This window comes from Diabrotica virgifera, chromosome 3, assembly GCF_917563875.1.
Source record: "Diabrotica virgifera virgifera chromosome 3, PGI_DIABVI_V3a".
In the NCBI taxonomy this organism is placed as follows: Eukaryota; Metazoa; Arthropoda; class Insecta; order Coleoptera; family Chrysomelidae; genus Diabrotica; species Diabrotica virgifera.
The window spans coordinates 206,472,407-206,495,110 of record NC_065445.1 but is presented as its reverse complement, the minus strand read 5'-3'; the positions used below and the strand labels follow the sequence as shown (position 1 = coordinate 206,495,110).

Below are 22,704 nucleotides of genomic sequence, written 5' to 3'. Positions count from 1 at the left end.
TGTTGTTGTACCCATAAACATAATGGGCGTTATTTATAGCTGCAGGTATCATTATCCGGATATTTAAGATTTATAGACTTCTCAGAATTTACAAATTACCTAAGTAAATACCGATTATATTTTGAATAACATTACAAATATTACCTGTACTTTCTGCTGGTGTCGGCCAACTATGAATTATTCTGGGAAAACCAACCAAAACGAAATTTTAAGCATTTTAAGGGTAGGATAGATTATTTTATTTTATGAATGGTTAGTCTTAAATCAATCGCCGATTATTCAACTTTTGTGATTGCAAGTTATTGACTATACTGTGTAAAAAAATCATTTTATTATTATTGTGAAAATGCCTAAAGTAGCAAGGGAAAAATCAAGTCTTCTCAGAAGTTGGATTGGAAGTAACAATCATCTAAAAGTTATCGACAGTGAAAGTATGTTTTGCACCATTTGTGATAAAAAGGTAAGTTCTCCACTTCAATAGATTTTTAAACTTATCAAACTTCTTTGCACATCTATGTGTCTGTCTATTCTAAAATGACAAACCGTCCCATTTCTTCAAAAACTGTTTTTTAAAGTTCGCAACGGTTTGGCTTATACAGAGCGAGGTGTTGAGAGTGGCCCACCCTGTATACTACGGTACACTGACTGTACTTTATTGTTTGACGATTTCAATTTCACTTTGAGAAATAAAAAAAAATTGGGGGAGGTTTAAAAAGTTTGATCATTTTAATGTAGGTATCTATTTACGAAAACATCTAAAACATCATTATCATTATATTCCAGATTCCATGTCAAAAGAAATTCCAAGTAGTTCAACACATAAAAACTTCACTTCACCAAACTAAGCTATCAAAAAATGATAATAAACCTCGCCAGCAGATTCTACAGAACAGTTTGCAGATTCAGAATACGTCAGTTGGGCAAGAAACCTTTGCAAAGGATTTATGCCATTTTTTTTTGAACTGCAATATCCCTCTGCACAAGTTAGAACATAAATCGTGTCAAAACTTTTTAAAAACTTATTGCAAGATTAAAGATAAACCAGCTCAAATACCAAGTTCTTCAACTCTTCGGAAAAAATATGTCAGTGCATGTTACAAAGATGTGATGACGAGTATTAAAAATCAGTTAAAAGCCGAATATCTTTGGATTTCCGTCGACGAAACAACGGATACAAAGGGTCGACAAATTGCGAATCTAATTGTTGGAGTTCTTAACGACTCTGGCGATTTTAAAAACTCATACTTAATTAGTGTAAAATGTTTGGAAAAAACAAACTATGCTACAATAGCTAGATTTGTTAACGAATCCCTAACAAATTTTTTTTTACCTGATCAAGTACCATTTGAAAAAATATTATTAATGCTTAGTGATGCCGCCTCATATATGATGAAAGCTGCATCCAATCTTAAAATCTTTTTCCCTAATTTAATTCACTGTACATGTTTGGCGCACGGCCTAAACAGAGTTGCAGAGAAAGTTAGAATTGAATTTCCCAATGTAAACACCTTAATAAATAATGTAAAAAAAGTATTTCTGAAAGCACCACTACGTGTACAGGTATATAGGGAGATGCTTCCCGATATTCCTTTACCACCAGAACCAGTATTAACCAGATGGGGAACTTGGCTTAAAAGTGCTATATTTTTATCTGAACACTACGACGACATCAAAAGCGTTATTTCAAGTTTTGATCCGACTTGTACCGCTATTGATAACTGTCAAAATATTTTTAAAGAAAAGTCTATTAAAAATCAATTGTTGTATATAAAATCGAATTTCGATATCATTGAAAGTTCAATTACAAAATTAGAGGCTCAAAATTTATGTCTTCACAATAGTATGTCTATTGTTGATTCGGTTAAACAGAAAATAACAAATCTGAATGGGGAAATTGGAGTAAAAATTAAAGATAAACTTGATGACGTTTTAAACAAAAATGAGGGTTTCACTTTATTGCGTTCAATAAATAATATAATCAATTTTGGAAACTTCGATGAAAATATTAATATGGATCCGTCTCTAATAGCAAAGTTTAAATATGCCCCAATTACATCTTGTGACGTTGAGAGATCTTTTTCTGCCTATAAACAAATATTAACAGATAGAAGACATAATATTAGTTTAGAAAATATGAATCAATATATGATTATTTATTGTAACAATAAAAATATGTAAATTTGTTTTATTGTACTCTTTTTATAATATTAGTTTAGAAAATATGAATCAATATTGTAACAATAAAAATATGTACATTTATTTTATTGTACTCTTATTTATCTTGTGGTCAAAATAAAATATTTTGCCGTTTTATTTGTCACAAAACCTGAAGTTAAAAAAATATATTAAGAAATAATAATACAATTTGGTTTAAATTCAAACCTATTTATTTATTTTTATTATTTTTTATTTATTTATGTATTTAACGTAAACCATAAAATTATTCATATAAAAATAAGTGCATATATAAATGCATATTTGCATGTTAATTGTGCATATTCAGCTTGTTTTAAAATGCATATTGCATGCATATTTTAGACATTTTTTAGTGCATATTTTCCAGTCTCTAGTTATCACTCATCTACCGTTTAGCACCTTCAAAACCCTGCTTAACATTTTTTCATGTTTTTTTACCTATTAACTGGGGTATTTGTCATTAGGATTTTTATCTATATTAGATAATCTTTTTATCGTTTCTTAGTACATTTTATAATATCAGTTTTCTACTTTCATTTAGCATACTCAGAATTGCCCTATCTTCATTATTTTCTCTCTTATGTTATTGCAAATAAGGGTCTCTGGGATAACCAATTAGAATAAATCTTAAACTAATTAATAGATCGATCTCAAATTTTGAGGGTTTGTTAAGTACCCCAATACCCAACTTTGGGTGGAACACTAAAGTTCTAAGGTAGTTTTAGTAAAAGTTATTAACAAGTAACGATTTTCACTTATTTTGCAGTTTGTTTAGCAACAAATTAACTTTTTAACTTTCAAAAACCGGCATTTTGAAGGTTTTTTAATGTTCTAAAAAATTAAATTTTGTAATTTTATGTCAACTATTTAACTTTTGAATGGAGTGAAAAAAATCGAAAAAATCGCGATTTTGGCACTAAATTGCTAATAATTAAAAAACGGACGCGAACTCTAGGCAAGAAAGAGGTAGGTTTTCATCCTGTAGGTGTACAATAACTAAAAAAGTAGTTAGCTACCTGGATCTTTGAGTGTCCCGAACATGGTCTATTTCTAGTTTATTACTCTGGTCTATATACCTATATATTTATACTATATAGTACGGTAAAATTTACAAAATGTATCAGAGGTGTTCTGATTTTTATTTTATTTATTTTAAATCGAAATAGGTACCTACGTCTAAGCACATATTGGAAGGTCGGTGCTGTAGTCAAATCTGAATAGTCTTTACTTTCAGTTTATTTTTATCCACCTTCGTGGGTATAAAGAAACTAGTTCGCTAAAGATTATTGTGACGGTGAACGACAAGTCGTGAATGAAATTTTATATTCCCTTGTGGACTAATTCATCACTCGGTTTTGCTTTATATCTACATGTTAAAATGCATCATGTGAAGACAATAATAAGAATTTTAATTTCCGCCTCTTTCAACTTTACACATAAAACTTATTCTCTCTATGCAGTCCTGTTGCCAGGAGGGGTACAACGGCCTCCTTAATTCAGATGGGCTTACCCAAGTTTTTTGTATGTATTTTGATCCGTAGAACACGAATTTTTTTAGTTACAGTTGATCCGGATGTCGACAAGATTGTTATAAACATTGTTTTGTATTTTTGCGTGATTCTCAGCAAAAAATGGTCCTACAATTTTTTTCGTATGATGCACAGTTTTCGAGATAAACGCGGTTGAACTTTCAAAAAATTTAAAAAGTGAAATTTTTGAACCCCAATAACTTTTGATTAAAAAATAAAATAGCAATTCTGCTTACTGCATCTAAAAGTTCAAGTCAAATTCTATCGGTTTTGATTACTTGCATTGCTAATAATTATTTTTTATTGTTAAACAAAGCTATACACACATAATGTTTGCTGTGCACAATGCATGCGTTTTAATGTACGTAATCTACGTAGAAATTGTCTGTATGCGCGAATACTCGTTCGATTTCAAATGAGAAATGCATTGAAAACATCATTCAAGCACTATGTGTTTACAGCTTTGTCTAACAATAAAAAAATTAATTTTTAGCAATAAAAATAATCAAAACCGATAGAATTTGACTTGGACTTTCAAATGCGGTAAGCAGAAGTATATTATTCAGTAGAAGAGTTTCTTAATGACTAACTAAGAAATTACAGTAATGTACAAGTAACCAAACTTATCTATATTTGGGTGTCACATGCAGCAGCTTAAACTTATTAGTTCCTATGTCTATAAATAGTTTACTTTGTTGTACTTATATTCACTTTGCAATTTCTATAAATTGTTGCAATATATCGATTTTGTTTTTTTTTTCTTTATTTTATTAACTTATATTTTGTATTTATGTATATTTTTCAAAAGAATGTTCAGAACATCGAACAATATCTTTAATGAGCCATATACTAAAGATATTTCTAAAAATCATCCACAACCGAGTTTATCAAAAGTTGGAGTCAGATATTAGTAATACACAGATGGGGTTCAGAAAAGGACTAGGTACTCGAGAAGCTCTCTTCGGTTTGAATGTTCTTACACAAATATGCCTAGACGTTAATCAAGAAGTACATGCATGTTTTATCGATTTTGAAAAAGCGTTTGACAGAGTACGCCACGATAGGCTAAGAGACATTCTTGAAAGGAAAGACATAGATAATAAAGATCTGCGAATAATTCTCAACTTATATTGGAATCAGAAAGCTAACATCAAAATAGAAAACGAGATATCAAAAGCAATAGAAATACGTGGAGGAGTAAGACAGGGATGCATTTTGTCACCACTGCTATTTAATGTATATAGTGAAAGCATCTGTCAGGAAGCCATTTTGCAAGCAAATGAAGGAATCGTAATCAATGGAGAGGTTGTAAATAATATTCGATAGGCAGACGACACTGTACTAGTTGCAAGAATAGTAGAAGAATTACAACGATTACTTACAAACATAAATATTGCTTGCAACAATTATGGCATTAACATTAATATCAAAAAAACCAATTATATGGTCTTCAGTAAAATCATGACACAACCAGCACATATTAGTATAAACGGAATTCAAATTGAAAAAGTATCAAGTTATAAATACTTGGGAACTTTAATAAACGAAACTGGAGACCAAAACAATGAAATAAAAAGACGTATCGAAATTGCCAGGGCCACCTTCATAAAGATGAGAAAATTCTTCTGCAACAGATATATAAGCATCCCTCTACGATTAAGAATGCTAAGTGGCTACGTATTTAACACGCTATTATACGGTGTAGAGGCCTGGACTCTCAAACAGAACAACATAAAAAATATTGAAAGTTTCGAGATGTGGTGCTACCGTGGAATGCTGAAGATAAGTTGGGTTGAAAGAATCACAAATCTTGAAGTAATACGAAGGATAGAAAGAGACCCAGAAATTTTATTAACGATAAAACGAAGAAAACTCGAGTATTTGGGTCACCTGATGAGAGGTCATAAATACGCATTACTTCAAAATATAATGCAAGGAAAAATAGAAGGAAAACGGAATCCAGGCCGTAGAAGAATGTCGTGGATGCGGAATTTGAGAGAGTGGTTTGGCTGCACCACTAATGAACTTTTTAGGTCAGCTGTAAACAAAGTCAGGGTAGCCTTGATGATTTCCAATCTCCGATAGGAGTGGCACAAGAAGAAGACAAGATATTTTTTTTATATTGACGATTTATCAAATTTCAGAAAATTGTATTTTTTGTTATTGTTATTGTTAGATGTTATTTTTTTATTTTTTTCTGACTTTAATTAAGCTTTGTCCATAAAATTTGTATTTTCACTGACAATAAAGCATATTTCTATTCTATTCTAATTGCTATTTTATTTTTTGATCAAAAGTTATTCGGGTTCAAAAATTGCAATTTTCGATTTATTGAAAGTTCAATCACGTTTATGTCGAAAACTATGCATCCTACGAAAAAACATTTTTTGCTTAGAATGACCCAAAATATACAAAAAAAAATGTTTTGTTTTGCGAAAACTCGCTGTTATGTGATTACTCAAATTCTTTGTTTATAACAATATTATCGACTTCCGGATCGACTGTTACCCAAATAATTCGTGTTCTACGGGTCAAGATACATAAAAAACACTTGGGAAAGTCCATCTGAAATAAGGATGCCGTTGTACCCCCACTGGCGACAGGACTAATGCGCAAATCTAGATTGGCAAATAAAATACGGTTAAAATGTATAGGTACCTGTTTTATTAATTCTTTGTAGTTACTGTCATCAAACGGCAACCGTCCAAAAACCATGGCAAAGAGCACCACACCCATTGACCAAACATCAGCGTGTTGCGGTTGGTACGGAATACCTTTGAGGATTTCTGGAGAGGCGTAAGCGTAGCTTCCACAAAACGTTTCGCTCAAGACGTTTTGGCCGTTTTTATCTTTAAGATTTCCCCTCGCAAAACCAAAATCTGACATTTTTAGGGTCCATTCCGAGTTCATCAGCATGTTTTCACATTTAATATCCCTTAAAAAATCTGTATTGTTATAATATAATGATATAGTGCAGCCGATATGTGAAACAATTGTGCATTTAATGATAAAAGCATATAATTTGGACCACATATACTACACATACAAAGGTTCAAATTTAGATATCAGGTAATCTTAGATTTTCCTTTTACAAAAATGGCGGGCATTCAAAATGGCGACTATACGTATGTGACTAATGGGCCATTCCACGAACATACGCCTGTTTTGGATTATTTCGATAACGAATATTTTACTGTGCAACATAAGAAGTACGAAAGTAAATGGCGCTAATAATTATTCCAATAAACAACAATGTAATTTGCAATTTCCTTTCGTTCTTCTTATTTTGCACAGTAAAATATTCGTTGTCGAAGTAATCCAAAACAGGCGTATGTTCGTGGAAGAGGGATTAATAGCACGATAACTTTTGAACTAGACGTCCAATTTTAACCAAATTTGTTATATAGGTTCATTTTTTGATGTATAAGGTCGAGGGATGAACCAGAAGAATCGGTTCACCAAAAGTTGTGATTTTTCTGGTTTTTATGTAAAAATATGTTCTTTTTTTTTAATTATTTCACCCTGTATATATTAATTTGTCAAAAAGTTAATACCGCCATTGAAAAGAGCATAAAAATATTTTTAGGAAATATTTTGAACTTTCTAGTTATGTTAATTACCATTTAATAAAAAATGCATAACGTAACTTCACATGTACAGTTACGGTCACTGAATAGTTTACACCTAATTTTTATATTGTATTACTCTACAATTATTGCAGTGTCCTACGGATTTGATAAATGTCAAAGTCAAATAATTTCAAAGTCAATACTTATCAAAAATTTCGCTAGTGTTGAAAAATAAAATAAAATAAAAAAAAATAAAATAAAACGATATCAACCTCCTCCAAAATGGTTAGAATGCATTTAAGTGTTATGCAAAAAGCAAGAGCAATTTCCAAACTCGAAGAATCTTGTTCACTAAGGAAAGCTGCTACAAATTTGTACGTGAGCCATATGTGCATATTATGGAAAATCAAAGAAAGATGGGATAATTATCACTCTTTAACAAGGATTGGCAGTTCAAGAGGGCAAAATATCTCCACAGATCAACAGGATGAGTTGTAAGTAGATTATTTGAGAGAATCTCCTTTTGCCAGAGATCAAAAAGCTAACGAAAAGACAGCGATTCCGGGCAGTATTTGCACTGCACGTAGAAGCATTACACAAATTATTGTTTATTATTTAACATTGTTTATCATTATTTAATATGAAATAGAGTTAAAATAAAATGGATATTTTAAAACCATGCTTCTCTTTTTTTTCGTTACCCATTAAGACTATAATCCATTTTATTCAAAAAAACTTCTTTCTATACTATCCATGTTGTTAAATGTTGTAAAATATATTTATATTATTTTGATTTTTTAAATTTTAATCAACCTATTGTAGATACACCACTGTTAACGTCACTTTGACGTAAAAGGTGGGTTTTTTTTTATATTTGATGGCTTTGGTAAAGACCAATTAGCCAGAAGGTGGGTTTAAACGAGGTGAAAATTAAAAAAAAAATGGCTCCTAGATACGTAAGCCTGTAAACTATTCAATGATGCCTATACCTATGTGTGGCAGAATCGTGCAAATATTATAAGAATTATTGTCATTTAATGGCATATAATTTGTACCACATATACTACACATACAAAAGTTTAAATTTCGATATAAGGCCATCTCAGATTTTTCCTTTTACAAAAATGGCGAGCATTCAAAATGGCGACTATATATAATGTGACTAATAGCACGAAAACTTTTGAACGAAAAGTCCGAATTCAGCCAAATTAGGCATCAATGTTCTTTTTTTTTTTGATGAATAAGATCGAGGTCTTGAACTGGAAGAATCGGTTTATCAGAAGTTGTGTTTTTACTGTTTTTTTTTATGTAAAAATATATTGATTTTTTTTTCAATTCTTTCACCCTGCATATATTAACTTTTCAAAAAGATAATTCCGCTATTGAGAAGAGTGTATCTAATAATATTTTTTAGGAAATATTTTGAACTTTTAATTTATGTTAACTACCATTTAATAAATGCATAACGTATGTTTACATGTACCTATGTGCGGCAGATTCATTTTGAATGCCCGCCATTTTTGTAAAAGAAAAAATCTGAGATGGCCTCATACCTAAATTTAAATCTTTGTATGTGTAGTGTGTGTGGTCCAAATTATATGCTTCTACCATTCAGTGCACAATAATTGTTATATTAATTGCACGAAACTGCCGCACATAGGTTCATAAGTACATGTGAATATACGTTATGCATTTCTTAATTGTAGTGTAGGAAACAAAGGTTGAACCTTGCAAAATGAACACAAGTCCGGTTTTATTTTTTTTCTGGTATATCAAGGGGTGCTTATTATAAGGCTAACTTTTTCTGAAAAAATTTCGCCCCGGAACCCCCCTTCTCACCCCTTTAAAGGGGGTAATTTGTGGTTTTTGCGGAACGTAGCCCTTCCTGTACCTTTTACAAAAAATTTCTTTTATAGAAATATGAAGAAGACTATATTTTCTACGATTTGTTTCCAACAGCATATGTCTATCATCCACCGTTTAGCAAGGGTAGCGCCCCAAATTTGACAAGTTTTAAAAAAAGATGTTTTAAAAAAATATACATTTTTCCCTAACTGTAACAGAAATTAAGAAGAAATCCTACCGCAATTATTCATAAATAATTGATTGATTTTTTGGTATAGGTTTCACTTAAGGGTAATTGCTGATTTTTTAATTACAGGGTGTTACATTTTAAAAAACCCCTCTTTATACCATCTGAACTTTTTATGCTAGAGTAAAAAGATTTTCAGCGATTACCCATGTACTGGTGCTATTTACAAAATTGTATAATGCACCCCCATTTTTTCCCCGGAACCACCCCAAAAAAAAGAAAAATTAATAAATAAAGTGATTTTCTTGGAATCCTTCACATAAAATGCCCTTTATTAATATGATTCATACACCATTTTGTGCACGTTATTATTACCCATACATGGACACCAAAAGCGACTTCCTAGTGCAACCTCTGTAGCCAAAAAAAAAATAAAGTGGGGGGTTGAAATTTTTTTTTTGTTTTTTGCCTTTTGATCCATATGGCCATATGCTTCATCAATAGTGCTTTTCTAAAATATATATGGTTATTGCAACCTCCCTGCGGAAACCACCCCTATCCTTGAAAATATACTGCAGAAACTACCCCTATCCCTTGGCGAGCATGTTTTTACGATTTTCTCATTACCTATGCATTATTTTTAAACAAAACTTATACAGGGTTAAAGACCACTATTTACTCTAAAAATTAGGTCCTATTCATTTTTTTCGTATAAGCAACCGTTACGGCACAGTGGCGCCGTAAACCTCATATATGCTTTGGCGGGCTCCAGTTTTTGTTTTTTTTTTTCGTCATCTGTTCGTTTTATTGATAAAGTACTTATGTAAAATAAAACAACACAGTGTAACCTACAAATTATGACTTATCCACATTTTACAGTCTTTGCGCCCCAAAGCCACAGTGGTGGCCCAAAATCAATTTTTGCATATTTTCGCAACGTACACGCATTTTATTGCATTAATGCTACCTTAATAGCACAATATTCACCCCTAAGTGGTCGCTAAGCAGTGGCGGATCCAGGGAGGGAAGCTGGGGGTGATCTCCCCCACCCTCTCAAACCAAGTGATATTATATTTAAAGTTTATAAAAATATTCATTTATTTTTATAGAAATTTAACCAATTGGCACCCCCCTCTTAACGATGCTGGATCCGCCACTGTCGCTAAAGAATAAAAAGTACGCCATTTTTATAAAAATAATAATATAATATAAGTATTTCTATAAAAATAAATGAATATTTTTATAATCTTTAAATTTAATATCACTTGGTTTGAGAGGGGCGGGTGATCACCCCCATCACCCCTTCCTGGATACTCCAGTACTTAGCGACTACTTAAGGGTGAATATTGTGCTATTAAGTAATGCAATAAAATACGTGTAGGTGGCGAAAATATGCAAAAATTGATTTTGAGCCACCACTGTGGCTTTGGGGCGCAAATACCGTAAAATGTGCATAGGTCATAATTTGTAGGTTACACTGTGTTGTTTTATTTTACATAAGTACTTTATCAATAAAACAAACAGATGACGAAAAAGAAAACAAAAACTGGAGCCTGCCAAAGCATATATGAGGTTTACGGCGCCACTGTGCTGTAACGGTTGCTTATACGAAAAAAATGAATAAAACCTAATTTTTAGAGTAAATAGTGGTTTTTATTATTGTAAAACTTTTGTTTAAAAGGAATGCATAGGTAATGAGAAAATCGTAAAAACATCCTCGCCAAGGGATAGGGGTAGTTTTTGCAGTATATTTTCAAGGATAGGGGTGGTTTCCGCAGGGATGTTGCAATAACCATATATATTTTTGAAAAGCACTATTGATGAAGCATATGCCCATATGGATCAAAAAGCAAAAAACAAAAAAAAATTCAACCCCCCATTTTATTTATTTTTTTTTTGGCTGCAGGGGTTGCAGTAGCAAATCGCTTTTGGTGTCCATGCATGGGTAATAATAACGTGCACAAAATGATATATAAAGCATATTAATAAAGGGCATTGTGTGCGAGGGATTCCAAGAAAATCACTTTATTTATTAATTCTTCTTTTTTTGGGGTGGTTCCGGGGAAAAATGGGGGTGCATTATACAAATTTGTAAATAGCACCAGTACATGGGTAATCGTTGAAAGTCTTTAAACTCTAGCATAAACGGTCCAGATGGTATAAAAAGGGGTTTTTTAAAATATAACACCCTGTAAATAAAAAAAGGGTAATTACCCTTAAGTGAAACCTATACCAAAAAATCAACCAATTATTTGCGAATAATTGCGGTTAGATTTCTTCTTAATTTCCGTTACAGTTAGGGAAAAATATATTTTTTTTAAAACATCTTTTTTAAAAACTTGTCAAATTTGGGGCGCTACCCCCGCTAAACGGTGGATGATAGACATATGCTGTTGAAAACAAATCGTAGAAAATATAGGCCTCTTTATATTTCTATAAAAGAAATTTTTTGTAAAAGGTACAGGAAGGGCTACGTTCCGCAAAAACCACAAATTACCCCCTTTAAAGGGGTGAAAAGGGGGATTCCCGGGCGAAATTTTTTCAGAAAAAGTTAGTCCTATAATAAGCACCCCTTAATACACCAGAAAAAAAATTAAACTGGACTTGTGTCCATTTTGCAAGGTTCAACCTCTGTTTCCTACACTATTGGTAATTAACATAACTACAGAGTTTAGCTTTTTGAAAAATTAATATATTTATACATGATAATTACAAATCACGGTGACAAATAGATCAAGTGAAGTATAAAAATGTTATAAATATAATAGATACTTATTATCTTACTCCCGAGGAAGACAAATCCAAAGACACAAAAATTATAATAAATAATATATTTACTAAAAACACTAATATATTTTTTAATAATAATAACTTATTTGCGCTGATACATACATAAGTTAAAAGATTAGCAAACGAACTCCATACTGTCTGTGACACTGATTTTCACGATCAACTGGCTAGTCAATTTCATAATAATTTTTTAGACTATACGTCGGCTTACTGCCAAAACCAACCAACTCCATTTTAAAAGTTTTGGGAAATCTACCTTTTAAACTTTAATTTGAAATTGAAAATCGACTGAATTTAAAAAAATTATTTAATAACTGAAAAATATTTTTGTCATATTTTTCAATTATTAAATCATTATTTAAATTCAGACGATTTTTCATTTCAAATTAAAGTGTAAAAGGTAGATTTCTCAAAACTTCTAAAAATGGAGTTGGTTGGTTTTGGCAGTAAGCCGACGTATAACTTATCACTAACTCAGGTGAGTAATGTGTAGTGTGTGTGTTGAGAAAGTGTCTTGTTACTTTGGAAAGTCGACGTCATTGTCTTTGCAAAGAGGTGCTAATTGTGTCCGAACGTCTGCGGTCCCTCCGGTGAGTACCGACCAAAGATCTTATACACATAGATTTGGCCAACTCGGAAAAATAGCGTAACGCGGAGCAGTTCGGGTCGGTGGTCTATCTATCTCTCTCTACCGGCGCTTATCTTTCTCTCTCTAGCATATGATGGCTGCCGCCTCTGTGTAACTGTCGTTCGATTACTTCCACCTCTTGGTAGATACGCTCACACTCGCACGACAGACAAAGATAGCTAGACCACCGTACTTGATATCGGCGTTACACCCCGATGCATTGAGTGGCGCCCTAGCCAGATCTATTCTCTTTACATATTTTTGATACCGACCCTACAAGGAAATAAGGCTGTAACATTCTAAAAAAATCATTCAAGTCGGATGATGCTCACATTTTTAAGGTGTTCCGTTAATTTTGCCTCTGTGTGTATATTGGATGTCATGCAGTTCAAATTTTAAGTGTTTTACTACTTTAATATAGATACCTGTGAACCACTCCTCTATCGTGACAATACTCTACCGCATCTACGAGCTGTCTAAACCACTTCCTCGCTCTAGTGTCATCTATATGTCCATCTTTCCTTATAATATCTAAAAGACTTCCGTTTTCAGCATATTCCATAACAATATAGACTCTGTGCGTAGTTTCGATTGCTTGTAGGAATCTTATTAAATTTGGATGTCTCAAACCTTTTACCACTTCAATTTCCCTAAAAAATACTTACGTCTTAAGATTACCACCGAATCGTCATGGCAAAACTATGATAGAAATATAGATTATTTACTAGATATGTAAAAAAAGGTTGAAATCACAAGACACATGACAAAACCCAATACCGTGAAGAATTAAACAAATACAAAAATGTTAATAAAAAATGAGAACGATACATGGGAACGGAGATATAAGGAAGTGAAATGTCACTTTGTAGAAGCAGATTGTAGAAGCTTTTCTCGGAAACTTCGAGGTTCATTCAAAATCTAAGAAGTTATAAGAGAAATAATAAAAACCTTAAAATTTTATTGGTTCAAAAAAATGGAAAACCCACTACAAAGTAGAACTTTAAGAAAATAAACAGGAATAGGAAGGAATACATAAATACATCACCAACTAAGCACTACAATTTAAATGGGCAAGAGGTAGAATTAAACGAGGAATCCGTTGAGAGAATAATAAAATCGCTAAAAAATAAAAAAGCATGTGGTCCAGAAGGGATCCCAGCACAACTTATAAAAATGAGACTTCAAAATTTATTATCAAATTAATAACCTTAATTTTCAATAACTACACAAAAAGAGAAAACATATCAGAAAATTTTAAAAATGGGTGAATAACCCCATTACACAAAAATGGTAACAAGGAGACCACAAGACCCGTGTTGAGCTGCCCCCCCCCCTTGCAAAAATTAAAAAACAAATAGCCCTGATTTATGAGCTATTTTTAAAAATAGTAATATTGAATCGGTTTTTGCGGCAGAATTACAAGCTATTTATGAGCTCTTGAAATTATATAGTTTCGATTTTTGAGCTCATCCCCTTCACCCCCAAACAACCCTTTAATTGATTTAACTTAAGAGAAAAATGCTGAGAAAACTTATGATATATCGTATTGCGGATATAATTCCTATAGCTTATATACTCTAAGAATAAACTATTAAATCACGTGCATTTCGATTATTGAGCTATAGCCCCTTCGCAAGAAAACCACCCTATCTTCCCGGCTTAAGAGAAAGTTGTACTTAAATGCATTAAATTAATTATTTGGCGACTACATATCATTTAATAATTTATAAGCTTCCAAATTACGCGCATTTAGATCAGTAAATTGCAATTTATTTTGTATAGTGCAGTCACTGAAGGTAAAAATCAACGATTACCTTCAATTTCGGTGAACCTTCATCGATTTTCACGAAAATTGGTCAGTGGTTAGAGGATACCTCAAAAAACAAAGGTGCATGGTACCACCTTGCGCCTTTACCGAGTGTGGCTACCGCCCCTTCTCGGGGGTGAAAATTATTTTATTAAAAATAATTGCACAAATCTATAAAAGAACAAATTATAAGCAAAATTTATTATATAAAGTTATTAAAATAAGTCAATACTTTTTAAGTTATTAAAGATCAAAGATTTTAATTATTCGTGAAAAAAATGCATGTTTTGAAGCTGTTTTTCGTAAATCACTGAAAAACTGTAAATTTTTACAAAAAAGTCAATAGTAGTTTAATTCGTATAGCTTATATTCTAAGAATAAACTCTTAAATCACGCGCCTTTTGATTATTGAGCTACAACCCCTTCGCAAGAAAACCATCCCATATTCCCGGCCTAAGAGAGAGTTGTAATTAAAATAATTTAAAAATAATTATTTGACGACTAGATATCGTTTAATAATTTATGAGGTCGCAAAATACACGCATCTCAATTATTGGATTGCCAGTTTCTTTCTATAGTGCAGTCACTGAAGGTAAAAATCAACTATGACCTTCAATTTCGGTAAATCTCCATTCATTTTCACGAAAATTGGTGAGCGGATTTTGATGCTCTCAACTTTTTCTGGAGCTCATTTTTGATAGGTATTTCTAAGTACTTTGACAAGTATTTAGTACCTAAGTGTTATAAAATGCATCTCTTTCCCGTTATTTAAGCTTGAATCCTTAGATTTGAACAGTCGCAGAAAAAAATATACATTTAATTACCAATAAATTATTTTAAATTAACATTAAAAGGTTGTTCAAGTAAGCAATTTATTATATTTTTTATTAGCTTCAATTTTAGTGATGAAAACTTTTTTTGTAAAACTTACAGTTTTTGAGTTATTTATGAAAAATCGCTTTGAAGCATGCATTTCTTTCACAAAAATTAAAATATTTGATCTTTAATAACTCAAAAAGTTTTGATTTATTAATAACATTATATAAAAAATTTTACTTACGATTTGTCCCTCTCTCTATTTGTGGGATTATTTTTAATAAAGTAGTTTTCACCCCCGAGAAGGGGTGACATATATCCCAGGCTAAAACCGCAAGTTGTTATTGTCAATTCGTGAAAATGAATGGAGATTTATCGAAATATAAGGTCATAGTTGATTTTTACCTTCAGTGATTGCACTATAGAAAGAAAATGGCAATTCAATAATTGAAATGCGTATATTTTGCGAGCTCATAAATTATTAAACAATATGTAGTCGCCAAATAATTAATTTAAATTATTTTAAGAACAACTCTCTCTTAAGCCGGGAATATGGGGTCGTTTTCTTGCGAAGGGGTTGTAGCTCTATAATGGAAAGGCGCGTGATTAAAGAGTTTATTCTTAGAATATAAGCTATACGAATCAAACTACTATTAACTTTTTTGTAAAAACTTACAGTTTTTCAGTGATTTACGAAAAACCGCTTCAAAACATGCATTTTTTTTCACGAATAATTAAAATCTTTGTTCTTTAATAACTTGAAAAGTATTGACTTATTTTAATAACTTTATATAATAAATTTTGCTTTTAATTTGTTCTTTTGTTGATTTGTGAAGTTATTCTTTATAAAATAATTTTCACCCCCGAGAAGGGGCGGTGTCCACCCTCAGGGTAAAGGCGCAAGGTGGTACCATGTCACCTTTGTTCGTGAAATTCGATGAAGGTTCACCGAAATTGAAGGTAATCGTTGATTTTTACCTTCAGTGACTGCACTATACAAAATAAATTGCAATTTACTGATCTAAATGCGCGTAATTTGGAAGCTTATAAATTATTAAATGATATGTAGTCGCCAAATAATTAATTTAATGCATTTAAGTACAACTTTCTCTTAAGCCGGGAAGATAGGGTGGTTTTCTTGCGAAGGGGCTATAGCTCAATAATCGAAATGCACGTGATTTAATAGTTTATTCTTAGAGTATATAAGCTATAGGAATTATATCCGCAATACGATATATTTTAAGTTTTCTCAGCATTTTTCTCTTAAGTTAAATCAATTAAAGGGTTGTTTGGGGGTGAAGGGGATGAGCTCAAAAATCGAAACTATATAATTTCAAGAGCTCATAAGTAGCTCGTAATTCTAGTACAAAAACCGATTCAATATTCCTATTTTTAGGTAGTGGGGGGGCTGACTCAGTATTAAGTATTAAATTCCTGCTTAGTGGAACGAGCTCAAAATTTTTAGTTTGCGGAATATGAAAGCTCATAAATAGCTCATAAATCAGGGCTATTTGTTTTTTGATTTTTGCAAGTGGGGGGGGGGGGCAGCTCAACACGGGTGACCACAAGAACTATAGCTATTTTACTGTAACCAGCACTTTTAGCAGATTATATGGAAAAAAAAGTCAAATAAGTCAGGAAATAAAATTAAAAATTATTTATCCTCTGAGCTTTTTAAGTTGGAAAAATAAAGCATAACAGAGTGGCGAAATACTCGACAAGGGAAATCTAAAATTGCATTTCACGTCCTGTCATTCACCGTGATAATAATTTTAGCGAATTATTTCCTTCAATATCCACAAAAGTGAATAAAGTATAAACTAAAAGGAAAGAAAATATGGTTCAGATTTGATTACAGTACAGAGCCTCTACTATGCGCTTATACGTATTTCGGAATAATCAGAGCCTGGGTAGAGGCACTGAACTGCAATTAAATCCTTTCATCCTTTCGGGGTAAATATCAAAATAATTATATAGGAAATAATTCGCTAAAATTATTATCACGGTGAATGACAGGACGTGAAATGCAATTTTAGATTTCCCTTGTCGAGTATTTCGCCACTATGTTATGTTTTAGTTATCCAACAAAAAGCTCAGAGGATAAATAATTTCGAATTTTATTTCCTGACTTATTTGACTTTCTATTCATTCTATATTTCCAAAACCATATATTCTTTCTTTTTAGTATATTACGGAAAAACTTTAAAAATTAATAGAAAATAAAAATGCCGCTTTAGAGATTGAAAAACCAGCAGGATTCTGATCAGGAAGATCCTGCATCGACCACATCATCACCCTCAACCAACTCAACGAAAAAAAAAATAGCAAAAGACAGAGAAATACATCTACCCTTCGTCGACCTAACTAACGCATAATATGCGGTATCATATTATGATACCGTAAGTACCACTGTGTAAATTATGACAAGTCCTGGAAAAATCCCCTATTACTATAACTTTAGTAAAAGCAGTGCAAAAATTCTATAACATAACAACACCCAAGCAAACATAAAAATCAAGAAAAGATAATCTGATAGCTTCATGTTGAATAGGGAACTACGAGAGGGATGCATCTTATCGCCAACATTGCTAAAAATCTATATAAATGAGGTCCTGAAAAAATGGAGGAAATCATGTTGTGGCATGGGGATACAGCTAAAAGACGGCTCAACGTGATTGCCCAGGATAAAGATGTTCTAATATTTATATTATGACAAACCGGCTGTTTCGAGAATACAAAAAGTGGACTCTATACGTCAATATAGAGAAATACGCCGGCTGTGGGTGAAAAAACGTGATATAATTCAGGAATTTTTGAAACCTATCAGGTGTTGTAAAGGACGATGGCAGGAATAACTTATACTAGAATGTAACCAAAAATTTCAGGAACTTTTTTATTTATGACGTTTTTATTTGTTAAATTTGCAATTTTTAATGATTTTTAAGATTGCAGCTTAGGATATTCATTTTAGAGAAAAACTTTTAAATATAAAATTGTAGTAAATTAAAAACCTACAATTTTAGTTATAGCAAGTTTAATTTTGTTAATAAGTTATTGCAAAACAGCATGCGAAATGTCCAAATTGGCCGTTTTTTACAATTGCATTATTTATTCTAAAAATAAGTTTTATTTATTTTTTAAGGCTTTAAAATGAAGATCTCCTTCAATACCAAATATAAAAAAAAATATAGAGCCCGATTAGTAAACTTGGTGCTTAGATATTATAACTAATGCTCGGCAAAATGCCTTTTTTTGCCTATTTTGCCTATTATAATTGTTTTTTGCACTTTTTGCCTTTTTTCGTAAATTCCGCCTATTTGTGCCTTTTTTAAAATTTCATGGTACTACCCATGATATTATTCTATTAATAAACCATTCTATAATAAAATTTTGGGTAAATAATAAAATATCAATGGTTTGTTTTTATAACAGATTTCTATGAAAATGTTCCTGATCGAGACTTGAGGGTTAACTATGTGGAAATCCCTAAGCTTTATTAGTTTATTATCAGTTGTACAGTCGGTTACTGTATCAGAGTTTAGTCACAAATTGCTATATCCTAGTTTAGTTTTGTTGCGTATACCGAAAAGCAAAGAACACGTTTTAAAACATTTTAGACATTTATGTGAAAAGATGACATCTAAATTAAGGCTATGGATCGCACCTTATTCGGAACTTTCTCTAGAAGGAGATGGAGCATTTTGTAAACCATGCGGCAAATCGGTAAGTTTTATTTTTTCTCTTTTTTTCTCGTCCCACAATATAACTAAATTCTAAAGCGGTTGTAGAATTCTAATTATTTTTTTTTAATTCTCAGATTTCAAGTAGAAAAAAGTACTTTATTGACCAGCATTGTGGAACCCCACTTCATAAACGTAATTTGGAAAAATTAAATTCCTCTAAGTTAGCCCAAATATCTCTGCGGGATAGTTTAAGCAGTTAAAAAAAAAGGAGGAAGACGCATTTAAATTTGATTTATGCCAGATGATGATTGCATCCAACATTCCTCTATATAAAGTTAATAACCCTAGTTTTAAATGCTTTTTCGAAAAATATCTTAATAAATCCTTACCGGACGAGAGTACATTGAGAAAACATACTGTGGAAAAATCTTATGTGGAATGTATTTCAAAAATTAAGCGGGAGTTAGAGGGCAATTTTTTGTATATTATCGTGGATGAAACGACAGATGTATGCGGCAGGTATATAGCTAATTTAATGATTGGAATTTTGAACGAAAACTTTGCGAGAAAACCTTATTTAGTTGCCGTTAAAGAATTGGAAAAAAACAAACAATTTAACAATAAGTCGATTTATACAAGATAGTTTAACAAACCTCTTTTTACCCAACCCTATACCAGTGAATAAAATAGTTTTATTGCTTTCAGATGCTGCGGCATATATGTTAAAAGCTGCTGTTAATTTAAAGATTTTTTATCATAATTTAATTCATTGCACTTGTATAGCCCACGGGGTAAATAGAATTGCTGAAGAAATAAGAAATCTGTTTCCGTTGGTAAATAATTTTATAAATTTTATGAAAAAAGTTTTTGTAAAGGCTCCGTTGAGGGTGCAAATATATAAAGAAAGACTTCCCGGTGTCCCTTTGCCACCTAAACCAGTAATTACAAGGTGGGGAACCTGGCTCGAAGCAGTTTTTTTTTACTTTGAACACTGCAATGAAATAGAATTAGTTATGTCAGAATTTGATGATGATATTTCCGAAGCCATTCGAGAAGCAAAAAAAATATTAAAAAATCCCAAATTGAAACAGGAAGTCGCTTATATCAATTACAATTATGAATTAATAGTTACCACAATTACCTTATTAGAAAAACAAGAGATAAATTTATGTGAGTCAGTAAAATTTAAAAAAAAAAATGAAATATATTTTCGACAAGAATGAAGGTTTTTCGTTTTTATCTAATGTTGCTAAAATTTTGAATGGGACATTTTCCGAGGAATTACAAATTATGCCAGGTTTATTTTCCGCTCTGAAATATGCTCCAATTACATCTGTCGATGTCGAACGTTCGTTTTCAATGGACAAATTAATTTTAATTGATCGAAGATATAGTTTTAAGACCGAAAATATTGAAAAACATTTAGTTGTTTCTATTAATGATAAAATTTTAAGTGATTATAAATAATAAGATATATTCCTTTATTGCCAATATTTTGCCTAAATGTTAATATTCCTGCCTTTTTTAATAAAAATCTTTGCCTATATAGGCGCCTTTTTCTTTAATTTTTGTTGCCTATGAATCCGAGCTTTAATAATTACATTTACTTTAATTATATAAGATCTAGAGTATAAATTTATTTTATGACAGTTAAGGCAAATAAAGCATAAGCCAGCATGTGTGCAACCATCTATACCCAATAAAAATGAAGTTGAATTTATTAGCGAATAGTGGATCCATTTATGTTAAAGAATATCTGGGACCAAATAATTAAGTGAAAATTTTTTTTTGTTAAAATGTTTTATTTATATGAATAGGTTGATGATTGTGGTTCGTATTCAAAATTGAATAAAAAATTAAAAGTCTAACTGTGTTGATGAAAGGCTAATTTACTACGAAAAAAAAGGGGGTTGTTGGTTTAATTGTACTAATTGGCAGAGTTAATTAGAGGATCTGTAGTATGTGGAAGTATGATATCAAGGAGATAGCAGATATGATATCGTAGACATCTAGGACTAAAAATTTTTTAAATTATGGATTTTTTACCAAGTTATTGAGTTGTATTGAAAAGGTTTAAATTTGGATGGATGTATGAAGATGTTTTGGAATAAAACTAGCAGTATTGGTAAAAAATAATGGTTAATGAATAATTTATGGTTTGATATAAGAATTGTTTACTGTAATGTGGCATGATAAGATAGGCTGGGTGCCCCAGAAACCAGACATCAAACTCTAAGGGTAAGAGAGTGGGAGTATTAAGATATCAAAAATTCAAAGTACAAATTAATTTTAAGTGATCGAAGACATAGTTTTAAGACCGAAAATATTGAAAAACATTTAGTTGTTTCTAATAATGATAAAATTTTAAGTGGTTATAAATAATAAGTTATATTCCTTTATTGCCTATATTTTGCCTAAATGTTAATATTCCTGCCTTTTTTAATAAAAATCATTGCCTGTATAGGCGCCTTTTTCTTCAATTTTTGTTGCCTATAAATCCGAGCTTTAATTATAACTTGTTTATCCCAAGGGGTCAAATGTCGAAGGCTATAAATTATCAATTTTTGAAAAAAAAATCGTAGAGAGTTAATCCAAGACTCTCCATCTAAAGACTTATGTTTTCATATTCTGATGTAAATAAATGCGTAAAACATTTGTTAGCCTCTTATTTCGGGTTTGAAAATAAGGGGGCACATTTCGTTATAAACATTTATAACTGAAGGCCCCCCCTGTATATTCTATGAGTTCCTAACTTGCAGATTATTGTTGCTGAAGACAAAATAAAGATTAAAACAAAATAAAAATTTTCTACGACCAACTGAAGCCGAGATAATTGCTTTTGTTTTCTTGAATCGTACTGACTTTATTTATAACAATTAAGAAATTATATCACAGTCATCAACTAAAGCAAGGCTTATATTATCTTTAAAAAAATTATTTTAGACGAAAATTATATCTAATTATTGAAAATGATTTTTAAAGTGTAGTGGAGATTTATTTTTATGTACGAATGTGATTTATTGTGTCGATTGCCCTTAGTAACGGTTAGCAACTAATACTACAATGAATCACGGTTTTTGCTCAAAATTTTAAAGCACCACTTGGATTGACTTGAAATTTGACAAACACATAGATAACATGTCAAAGAATAAAAATTAGACCCTTAGAATGGGTGAAAAAATATACGTTCAAAATAAGTTAGGAAATGATAAAACGTCTAATTCTAAGCAACTTTTGTTCTACAACATTTTCTCATTTGGTTAAAACTTTTTGAGTTACATATTTCCGAGTAAATATGTTCACTTTTCAACAAGAAAAAACCCGCTTTTAGGCGGTTTTTGGCAAATAACTCAAAAAGTAAGTATTTTATTGGAAAAACATTCTTAGCAAAAATATAGCCCACTAAAAATAAAAAAAAAATAGTGTATGTATGAACTTACTAGACCCAGCAGAAGCTATGAAAAATAGGTTCATATCCTTCAAATTTCAAAGTGAAGATTTTTAAAGTGAAATACCCAAAAAATGATGCACTTCTTGGAGAACACTCATTACAACTTTTTTAAAGTATTTAAAAAATATGTGTATCTGTTGTTTAAAAAAAATTGTAGTATCAATTGTAAGCAAGTTACGCTCAAAACAAAATTGGTCTCTATT

General features: G+C 31.4%; 1 protein-coding gene across 1 annotated transcript in view; it reads right to left on the bottom strand.

Moving 5' to 3' along the window:
• LOC114329464 (testis-specific serine/threonine-protein kinase 3-like) overlaps positions 1-22,704 on the bottom strand; it is a 102,482-nt gene that overhangs the window by 64,214 nt on the left and 15,564 nt on the right. The window contains exons 2-3 of the mRNA XM_028278580.2: positions 13,170-13,394; positions 6,384-6,660 (exon numbers count right to left, since the gene is read on the bottom strand). Coding sequence (XP_028134381.1) covers positions 6,384-6,660; positions 13,170-13,394 — 502 coding nt within the window. The remainder of the gene's footprint in view (positions 1-6,383; positions 6,661-13,169; positions 13,395-22,704) is intronic.